General features: G+C 44.7%; 1 protein-coding gene across 1 annotated transcript; it reads right to left on the reverse strand.

Moving 5' to 3' along the window:
- Positions 1 to 1,888: 1,888 nt before the first annotated feature.
- Positions 1,889 to 5,412, reverse strand: LOC143588737 (receptor-like protein kinase HSL1). Its single transcript, XM_077069664.1, has 3 exons — positions 4,218 to 5,412; positions 3,143 to 3,478; positions 1,889 to 2,058 (listed from the first exon to the last, which is right to left on the reverse strand). The coding sequence occupies exons 1-2, from the start codon at positions 5,410 to 5,412 to the stop codon at positions 3,147 to 3,149; spliced, it is 1,527 nt and encodes a 508-aa protein (XP_076925779.1). The 3' UTR covers positions 1,889 to 2,058; positions 3,143 to 3,146.
- Between the last annotated feature and the right edge of the window lie 5,691 nt (positions 5,413 to 11,103).

Here is an 11,103-nt window from a genome sequence, read left to right on the forward strand (position 1 = left end):
AGTACTTAAATGAGTTATAACATCTTATTTATTTGTGAAACTTTTTCATAATAAAAAAAATAATATTCACGGGTCATGAATCTCACCAAATCCGGATAGCCTTTAAGCGGGTTATAGCTAGGGATGAGCAAAAATCGGTACGGTACCGATTGGTACCGGTACCGATTTGGTACCGTCGGTACCGAATTGGTACCAAGGTTTTGAGTTTTCGGGACCGGTACGGTACCGGTATTTCCCGAATTTTACCATAAATACCGGTACCGTCCCAGTACCGAACCGAACATTTTGGTACCGATACCAAAAATTTATGATTTTCGGGATCGGGATTTTCGGCACCGGTACGGTACCGAGCTCATCCCTAGTTATAGCATCTTATTTATTTGCCCCATTGTTTATCAAACAATAATTTTCGCAAGTCATGGGTCTCACCAAACCCGAATAGCTCTTAAACATGTTATAAAATGTCCATCCACGGTTACCTTCCGATTACCACCCACTATCGTCAACTTCTCCTCTCATGCATCAACCACCATCGGCGCATATATCAACCGTCCCTTTTTCATAAGACAAATATTTATGTTCATTTTTGTTCATTTCAAAAAAAATCAACATGTTCTATTTGCTTATGTTCATTCGTTAAAAATCTAAAAAAGCGTACACATCTCAACTGAAAAGGCCAAAACGTTAAAAATACAAGGTATATTAGTTTTTATTAATCCCAACTATCATCTTTTGGTTGCTACCAGTCCTAACCAACGAATTGGTTGATAACGATTCCACCTTTTATCATATTTATTCCAATGGTTCGCGACTAACAGAATTCTAAAGCCGTCAGTTGCAGGTTGTCGGAAAAACGGTTTTGGCCGGAAAACTCACATTTTTTTCTTGAAAACTCAATAATTTCGTCCCAAACATCTTTGTAACTTTGGATCGACCTTAAGGAACCTTTTTTCTAGTAAAAGGCTCAATTATTGAGGTCGTTGGAACCCTATAACCATCGTTGTAGGTGGTTGGTTGGTGGTGAGTCAGTTGATGGTGTTGGCGGTGTTCAAGTTGAGTTTTCCGGTAATCAAATTTGACTTTTCCGGCTAAAAACGTTTTTCCGGTGACCTGCAAGTAAAGACGTTAGGGTTTTGTTAGTCGCGGGGCGTTGGGAACAAATACGTTAAAAGATGGGACCGTTAGTAGCCAATTCGTTAGTTGGGACCGGCAGCGACCAAAACATGATAGCTGGGATTAATAAAACCAGTATACCAAAACACAATGGGCGTAATAAACTAATATATACGTATTAAATAAAAAAAACAAAACTACGTTAAAAAATAAAACAAATCATTACAAAATATAAAATAACAAAAGGATTAAAAACAAAAACCTAAATAAACCCCCGCAACACGGGAACGCAAACTAGTATTATTTGAAGCGGTACTATTTGTTAAAAGCACATTTAGGAAATTTAGTTAGAAAGAGGAAGATAGGCATTAAAACTCCTAGTGAACTTGGCAGTATGTTCCTGTTACATATTTTTAACTGACAGGAAACAAATATTTGCTTTGGATTTCGTAAACCTTGACAAAACGGGCGAGTCAGATTGGGTCTCGACCCTCAAGTTAGAACGAGTTTGAGTGGAAATGAGTTCATGTCAATACAACCCATCTGGACCCACTTAAATTAAGTGTTTTAATATTTACAATACATTATAAGCTGTTGTTTAATTTGAGTCGTCGACCCGTCTATTGATTAGTGGATCATGGTTGTGATAGCTTAGGATTTACTATAAAGCTCAAATTAAATTTCTTGCAGAATCATATGGATGTAACATATCAGTTGTTTTCACTCACCTGTCGATCAACCTGATCGAAAATAAGCTTTATTTATATACATATCAACACATTTAAGCTAAAAAAACACACAATGTCTTAAACTTACTATTTTCATCAACCCTTTACAATCTACCATCAAGTATGTCAATACTTTCATTCGCCACCTTATTCCCACCACGACGATAGTTTGAAAGATAACTTTCCCTCCTTAAAAGTGGGGTGGCATCAAACTCATCTACTTTCCGCTTGAAGAAACGTGGATCGACTCACTGGTGGACGATCTACTTTCCTCGGGTGTGATTATGCTATTTCACCGATGGTTTCTCTTGGATCTGATGGATCTGGGTTCTTCCACCTACAAAATGAACAGCACCGTAAACTTACCCCTCAGAAAGGGACAGAGGGGTCCTCTTTGGGGTAACCCTCCGGTGTGAGAATAAGTGTTTGTAGGAGAAGATAATAATATGAGAGTAAGGAATTTGGAGTGTATTGCTTAATAGCTGAATACTCTGTAATTGGATGTGATTAGATGTTATTTGATGATCTCTCCTTGTGGAGTTGATGTGGTATTTATAGTGCTAGGGTTTCCAATGATTGGGCTCAGACCCAATTAGGGCTTTGTTGGCCTCTTCCAGTTGCTTTGCGCCACGTGTCCTTTGGGACACCTGGTGCTTTTTCATTGGTTATAATCATGTGGTAGCACATGGGTTTTGCTGAGTTGTCCACCTTTCATTGGCAGCTGTCAACATCAGCATATTCTTATTCCTTAAAAAGATACCTTCTGGAAGGTTGTTTGACGTGCACAATCAAGGTTGCCCTAATCCTGATTTGGATAAGGACGAGGTTGATTATGTGCATGTGTGATACGCGCCTATCCTGAGGATGCGCGAGGTCTTCTCTTTATTCTCACGCGCAGATGTTTCATGCGCAGATGTGATATGCACGAGCATGTGATATGCGCCACGCGCGGATGCGCCACGCGCATATGTGATGCGTGAGCATATGTGATGCCTGAGCATCTGTGGTGCCTGAGCATATGATGCCTGAGCATGTGATGCATGAGCATATGTGATGCCTGAGCATCTGTGGTGCCTGAGCATATGATGCCTGAGCATGTGTGATGCCTGAGCATCTGTGGTGCCTGAGCATATGATGCCTGAGCATGTGATGCGTGAGCATATGTGATATGCGTGAGCATATGTGATATGCGCCATGCGCGTAGGTTTTGGCTTTGTGCCTTCATAATGTCTTGATTTCAAGCCTCTTGTCCATATCTTGTGGGTTGACCCGCCTCGCTCGGTGTTGAGGCGGGTACATACCTCTTCACCGCTCTTCACTTAATGGATTATCACAGCGTTTAAGAATTTCAAGTACTTCTTTCATTGATGGTCGACTCGAAGGCAATGTGCTGGTGCATATTAGCCCAAGTTTGAACACCAGGCTAATTTCTTCCATGTAGCAATTGGCTTGTTTGATCTCCGGGTCCAAAGCTTCAACCATGGATTTCCCTTCACTGAAATGTTTCCAAGTCCATTGTGCAAGATTCATGTCACCGTCTCCTGCGTGTGGTTCTTTTCCTGTTACTAGTTCTAGTAGCACCACTCCAAAACTGTATACATCTACCCTCTCGGTTATGGTTGTTGAGTATGCGTATTCTGCAATTAATCAGGAATCCATGTTAAAAGAGTTTCATGTTTTGACTTTGGAGGTCAAATTAACGAATATTTATCTTTGAAATTATCATAATGTTTAGATTTTTGAGGAAGATTGTATCGTTGAACTTGTTTCATGGCAATATTTAAAGATAAATAGTTATGATTATAGGATTTACTTGGAAAATCCAAATCAATTTGGGACTTGCTAATTACTTTGGTTTGACCAAGAAAGTAAAAATAAAAAGGTGCACACTTTGACTTATAAAGTCAAATGGACTCATATACTGCTCAAACAAATCTTAATGACTTAGAATATTGAAAAATAAACTATACTGCTAGATCCTACAAACTTAAAAGGAAGAAGGGTTTGACTTTGAAGGTCATATATTAGCATTCTAGACAGCTTTGGACTGCAAATTTCTCTGGATTGACCTCAAAAGGGAACACAATGATCAATTTAGTTCAAGGTTTTTTGAAAATTACTTCCGTTTTGACCGAAAAGGTCAAAGAGTACATATATGATGTTACTTTCCGAAAAAAGAACTGCAGTTTGACTAATGTGGTCAAACACACTGATATTCATATTCCAATTCAAATTATCTTAATTTTATCGTTTACAAAAAGAAATGTTTGTAACCTAAATTATTTAGTGTATTGAAGTTAAATTTTATTTTAAACAACCCATATCTATTTTAATCTTATTTACAAAAGTTGACCTTTGAAGTCAAAGTATTCTTACCAGGAGGAATGTAACCGAACGAACCAGCTATAGCCGACATAGTATTGACCTGACCAGGCTTAGGCGTGGTCAAAATCTTCGCTAGCCCAAAATCTGCAATTCGTGCCTTAAACTCAGAATCTAACAAAATATTGCTTGACTTCACGTCCCTATGAATAATCGGCGGTGAACAATCATGGTGCATATAACAAAGCCCCTGAGCCGCACCAATTGCAATCTGGAGCCGCTTGGGCCAATCCAACACAATATGATGAACCACCCCGCGATTTGTTTTCATCTTCTTTCCATGCAACCACTTATCAAGACTCTGATTCTCCATATACTCATAAACAAGAAGCCTAGAATCCTCACTTGAAAAAAAACATAATAGTTTAACTATGTTAGAGTGACGAATCGATCCCAATATTTGCACCTCGGATAAGAACTCTTTCTCGAGTGTTTGGTCTACTTTTCTAGTATTCCAAATTCGTTTAACCGCAACGTACTCACCCTGCTGCCCAATCTCAATCTGGTACACTTTCCCCGACCCGCCACTACCGATCAAATTGTTATCGGTCAAACAACACAAAATATTCGCTTCGGTGAACTTTAACGTGTGAAATGAAGTTAACTTCCATGTGGTTAAATCCAGTTTTTGCTTCTTCTTAATGTAACCTCTAAACACGAACAATATGCATAGAATCGCGACGAATGTAACAAATGCAGCTAAAACCACAATCATTGCGATGATTTTTGAGGAAAGCTTATCAGAGTGCGAGGATTTGTGAAGGTGTGTGGTGGATTTGGGAAGGGTTGCATAACAATTATGCAGGTTCGAAATTGCAGATGAAGCACAAAGATTTTGATTGTTCAAGAAACTATTTTCGTATGCAAGATTATCGAACGGGTATGGGATTCTTCCGGCTAGTTTGTTTGAAGAGAGGTTTAGTGTTGTGAGCCTTAACCGGCTCAGCTGTGGCGGAATCTTGCCAGAAAGTTGGTTATCTGATAAATCAAGATCAAGAAGATGTGGCAAAGAAGTGATCGATATCGGAATCTCGCCGGAGAGTTTGTTTCTGGCTAGATTCAATGTGGTTAGTGAGTTCCATGACCGGATTGTCGTCGGAATTTCGCCGGAAAGTGAGTTTCCGTCGAGGTAAAGAACGGATAACTGAGAAAGATTAATTAAACCCTCCGGGATTTCACCGGATAACATGATGGATCTGGGTTCTTCCACCTACAAAATGAACAGCACCGTAAACTTACCCCTCAGAAAGGGACAGAGGGGTCCTCTTTGGGGTAACCCTCCGGTGTGAGAATAAGTGTTTGTAGGAGAAGATAATAATATGAGAGTAAGGAATTTGGAGTGTACTGCTTAATAGCTGAATACTCTGTAATTGGATGTGATTGGATGTTATTTGATGATCTCTCCTTGTGGAGTTGATGTGGTATTTATAGTGCTAGGGTTTCCAATGATTGGGCTCAGACCCAATTAGGGCTTTGTTGGCCTCTTCCAGTTGCTTTGCGCCACGTGTCCTTTGGGACACCTGGTGCTTTTTCATTGGTTATAATCACGTGGTAGCACATGGGTTTTGCTGAGTTGTCCACCTTTCATTGGCAGCTGTCAACATCAGCATATTCTTATTCCTTAAAAAGATACCTTCTGGAAGGTTGTCTGACGTGCACAATCAAGGTTGCCCTAATCCTGATTTGGATAAGGACGAGGTTGATTATGTGCATGTGTGATACGCGCTATCCTGAGGATGCGCGAGGTCTTCTCTTTATTCTCACGCGCAGATGTTTCATGCGCAGATGTGATATGCACGAGCATGTGATATGCGCCACGCGCATATGTGATGCGTGAGCATATGTGATGCGTGAGCATATGTGATGCCTGAGCATCTGTGGTGCCTGAGCATATGATGCCTGAGCATGTGATGCATGAGCATATGTGATGCCTGAGCATCTGTGGTGCCTGAGCATATGATGCCTGAGCATGTGTGATGCCTGAGCATCTGTGGTGCCTGAGCATATGATGCCTGAGCATGTGATGCATTAGCATATGTGATATGCGTGAGCATATGTGATATGCGCCATGCGCGTAGGTTTTGGCTTTGTGCATTCATAATGTCTTGATTTCAAGCCTCTTGTCCATATCTTGTGGGTTGACCCGCCTCGCTCGGTGTTGAGGCGGGTACATACCTCTTCAAGCCCCCCCAGTCTAATGTGTGTCTTGTCTCGCGCGAGCGAGGCAAGATAGATATTAGACTTAACAGTTTGCTCTTTTAGTAGGGGTTTGTCTTTTTCTTCTTATTACTCATCGTTGCGCGAAATTCTATCCTTTTTGTTGCAATCGAATCGTCCCTGTACGTGGTTGGTTGTTGCTGACATGCGTCAGTGATGGAGACGTGTCAGACCTTTCGTGTGCTCGAGGTGCTACAGTTGCCTTTCGTGTCCCCTCACATGCTGTCATGGACACGTGTCGCGCTCGCGTTGGTCCGTTCCTGCGAGTGGTGGCGCGTGAACTCTGGCAGCAGCCGTATAGTTTCTTTTCGTGTCCCCTCACACAGTGTCAGGGACACGTGTCGCGCTCGCGTTGGCTTACACCTGCGAGTGGGGGCGCGTGAAGTCCGATCAGCACCAATTTTTCTCTCTCCTGGGCCTATAAAAGCCAGCCCCTTTGAGTTTTTTATCCTTCATCTTCTTGTTTGTTTATTCGAAGCTTTCCTTTCTTTCATTCTATTCCGATTAGCTGTCTTCTGCTTCCAGGTCTCTGTTCTTCAGATCATCCTTTGTCCGTTTTACAGTTGTATGTCTGATAGCTCAGACAACACAACCTCCCCTATCCATCGCCGTGTTAAATCGTTAGTAATGTCGACGTTGAAGAAGACCGGCAAGGGGAAGAGGGCTGCTGAGGCCTCATCGGAGGAGGTAGGGAGGACCAAGGCAGTGAAGAAGTGGGATGAGATCCCCTGCAAACTGAGGCAGGCCGATCTTGACAGCCTTATCGCCTCTCAGGGTTTTCTCCCTGAGTTTGGCTGTATGTTGCCTGGGGCCGGGCAAACGGCGGCGGACCCGCCTACCGGTCATATATCCCTTTACTGCCATTTTTTCACCTACTGCAACCTTCGTCTTCCGATAACAAGGTTTGTGGGTGCGGTGCTTAGGTTTTATGGGATTCATATATCCCAAGTCCATCCGTTTGGACTCGTGCGCATGACTCATTTTGAGTTCATGTGCAAATCTCAGCGCGAGGAGCCCACCCCTCGGCGCTTTCAGTTTTTTTATATGCCCAAGATCCAAGATTCTTGGTTCTCATTTATTCCTCGCAGTCAGAAGGTCAAGTGCTCCACTGTTTCATTCAAGAGCCTTCATGACTGGTCTGAGAGGTTTTTTTACATCAGGGCTGGTGTGATCCCCATCCGCATGACCATGCGCGCGATCTCTTCTGCGCCTGCGGATGTGGGTGTCTTCAAGAACCCAACTGGCGCCTGGGTTAAAAAGTTGACCGCCGAACCATCCCCCGCTAAGAAAATTTTTGAGGAGGCGCTGGTGGGGGTCGGTATGAGCAGGAGGTGGGCTGACAGCGCGACTGAGCCCGTTATCCAAGTTGACGGCTTGTGTAAGTTAATCTCATTGCATTACTTCTGCGCGAATACTTATCTTTTTTCTGATATCATTTGACTTGTTTTGTGCAGTCAGCAAGGAGTATGTCCACGCCGCCTATGATGAGCATATGGAGGGTGGCTCCGTCGCGCTGGGCCCTGGGGAGGTTGGCTTCCCCGATCGCTTCGATGACATGTTCATCTCTGTTGATCTGGGATTTCTCTTTGACAGCGATGCGCCTGGTAAGCCTTTGTACTTATACATTTGCCTTTATAATACCAAATTTTGCTAACACTTCTGTTACGTGTATTGTAGACGCGCTTGAAAACTACGAGCTGGAGCTCGCGGAAGAGGAGGAGGAGGAGGAGGCGCCCCAACTAAAGCGTAAAGCTAAGGGGAAAACTGGCGCAGGGGCCAGTAAGAAACAGAAGAAAGATGTTGCCCCTGTTGCTCAGGATCCTCCTACTCAGGCGAGGGGATTTGAGAAAACCCAGGAATTTCCCCCCAAGTTTTCCTTATCTTCCCTGCCTCAAAAAGTGGGCAGACCTCCTGTCCACACGAGGTATGGTGCTACTACCTCCTCCCTTCGCGCGGTGGAAAAGGGAAGCGGCGTTGCGCCCTCGACAGGTATACTTTGCTTATCCTTTGCTTATCTTTTATGGTTCTATGAGCGCGATTCTGATAGGATTACTAATGAATCTTTGCTGACTCAAATGTTTGTAGAGCCGGAGACCTTGGTGGATCAACCTGAAGCGCAACAAGATGCCGAGGCTGCGCCGGAGGTCGCTTCGAATTCCCCTGTTTTACCCTCAAAAAAGGGTAGAATGGACTTCATGGCGATGTTTGCTTCGCGAACGGAGTTGCGCCAAGGTACGTATTGCGCTTTTATTTTCTGACTTTCTTTTAGATCAAGTCATGAACCATTTCTTTTTGTTGATTTTTTCACAGGAGTCATTGCTGGCGTACAAGCTGCTGGCGGCACTCCTGGCGCCGGTGCCAGCGCCGCTGGCTCTGCTCCTGCTCCTGCAAGCGATGAATCTCCCCTCATCGGGATTACTAAGGAGCAGGAGGCCGTTTTACGCGCCGATCTGGCGGCGTCGAGACCTCCCTCACCTCCTCCTGCGCACAGCCCTCCTCGCGAGACTGATTTTGATTCTAGGTCGCAGGAGAAAAGGCCTGTTTCTGAGGAGGATGAGGAGGTTCAAGCTGAAGGCTCCGACAGCGGCCGCGCCAGCCCTGCAGCGCCACGAGGTTTCGCGGCGCCGTCTTCTCGTGGGCCTGCCGCTGACTTTTCTGCTTCGTCCCCGCAGGTATAAGTTCGTTTTTGCTCCGCTGCGCGGACTTTCATATTAGTGTTTTGACTTAGATCATTACTTTGTGTTTGCAGGAAGCCGATCACATCTACCGCCCGAGATGGAACATTACTGAGGACAGCTCATTTCAGTCCATGGGTGTGTGTGAGGACTTCTGGGCTCATTCTGTGCCTCCAGCTGAAAGGAGGTTTCAGGAGGCCCGCGCTCGCGATGACTTGCTTAAAGATCATCTGTTTGCTGGGTCGGCTTTCTTTGCTGCCTCCCAAGAGCTTCGCTATGATTACGTAAAGGTACGTGATGCTCTTGCGGAAGCCAAGCAAGAGGCTAAAGTATCTGCTTGGCATCTTTCTGATGCTCGAGAGAGAGCTGAGAAGCTCCAAGCAGAGCTCAGTGAGAACTGGGCAAGTGCCAACACCGCCTTTGTGAAGCGCGGGCATGAGCTCCAGGCTGCGCGGGAGAAGCTTCAGGCAGCCGAGGCGGACGCGGCCAAGTACGCGCGTAGAGTGCGCGACTTGGAGCTGGACGCGGAGGCGCGTGACCAAGCTCTTGTCCAGTCTATAACTGACAAATCATCGCTGGAGAGTGAGGTTGCGCGCCTGAAGAGGGAGCTGGCGGCCGCGCAGGCCGAAAAAGATGAAGCCTTGGCGACGGCAGCGTCTAGCCAGGAAGCACTCGAGCTTGCGCGGGCGGAAAAGGAAGAAGCCTTGGCGGAATCAGCGTCCGACAAAGAGGAGCTGAAACAGACTAAGGAAACTGTTGAGTTGTTAAACTCTCAGATTCCTGCCCTCGAGACGTCTGTTGCTTCCCTCGCGCAGGATCGCCAATGGCTAATCTCACAGGGCATGACTCGTTGCGCTTACGCGATGAAATACTCAGACGAGTTTCAGGCCCTTGTGATGGATTGCAACGCTGCCGCGCGCTTGGTGGGTCGAGCTGAAGGGTTTACGGATGGCTATGAATATGGCATGTTGAAGAAGAACCCATCCGAGTACCCTTATCAGAGCGACGTTGCCTGCGCGGACATGGCCGCGATAGAGGAGAAGTATTTGAATACTCACATTCCCATCCTTGCGCAGGTATTTTAACCTTAATGAGATAACCTTGACTTATTTTCCAAGTCTTTTTGTACTCATATTTTTCCTTATGATTTGCAGATATCCGCGCTTGCTGACCAGCCCGATCTCGGCGCGCTAAAGAAATTACTTGACGAGTGCGAGGGGGCTGGTGGCGGCGATGATGGCGCGGGGCATGCTGCCCCTGCTAGCGGCTCTGGCGTGGCCAAAGGATCCGCTCCTGACACTGTCGTGATAGAAGACTCCATTCAAGACGAAGAACTTGACTATGGTCAGTTTGGAGATGACGAGGAGCGGGCTGCGCCAGATGCTGAGGGCGGTGATGAGGACTATGAAGAGGCTGACGTCGACGTGGAGACTTGAGAAGCCCTTCATGTTTTTTATTTTTATTTGTAGTTTGTATCTTATCATCTTGTAAACTTGTAAATTTCAATGCTTTGGAATGAAATTTTGTTTTTCCCTTCATCGCATCTTGCGCATTCCCCATTCATCTCTTTATATTGCATGTTTGCTTGTTGAATATAAGATATGCTTGCACGTTGAAATAAGAACAAGGTTGTAAGGAAATTATTATACTTAATCCTTGTCATATTGTAAGTGATTTTGCCATATCTTGATTATGTTGACACGTGCCTAGGCGTTTTCATTATTCCTCTTTTGCGCGACGTTATCGCGCATTTATTATATGGAATTATGATTTTTTTAGCCTTTACGTATCAATATGTGTTGCTCAGATATCCATTACAATTGCATGCGCGACCTCGACCTGAGAACTTAACAACTATGTTTTGGCATTTGTTTTGCCTTAGTTGTGTTTAGGTATTTTTATGGTTAGGCTGCGCAGTATGTAGGATGGATGTTGTGAGTGATTTGAGCTAAGGCTCACATTATTGGGCTAAGGCCCTGACGTTTTAG

Source organism: Bidens hawaiensis, unplaced genomic scaffold, assembly GCF_021521415.1.
Source record: "Bidens hawaiensis isolate Kalapana, Puna unplaced genomic scaffold, B.hawaiensis_p1.1 tig00036746_1, whole genome shotgun sequence".
NCBI classification, from domain to species: Eukaryota; Viridiplantae; Streptophyta; class Magnoliopsida; order Asterales; family Asteraceae; genus Bidens; species Bidens hawaiensis.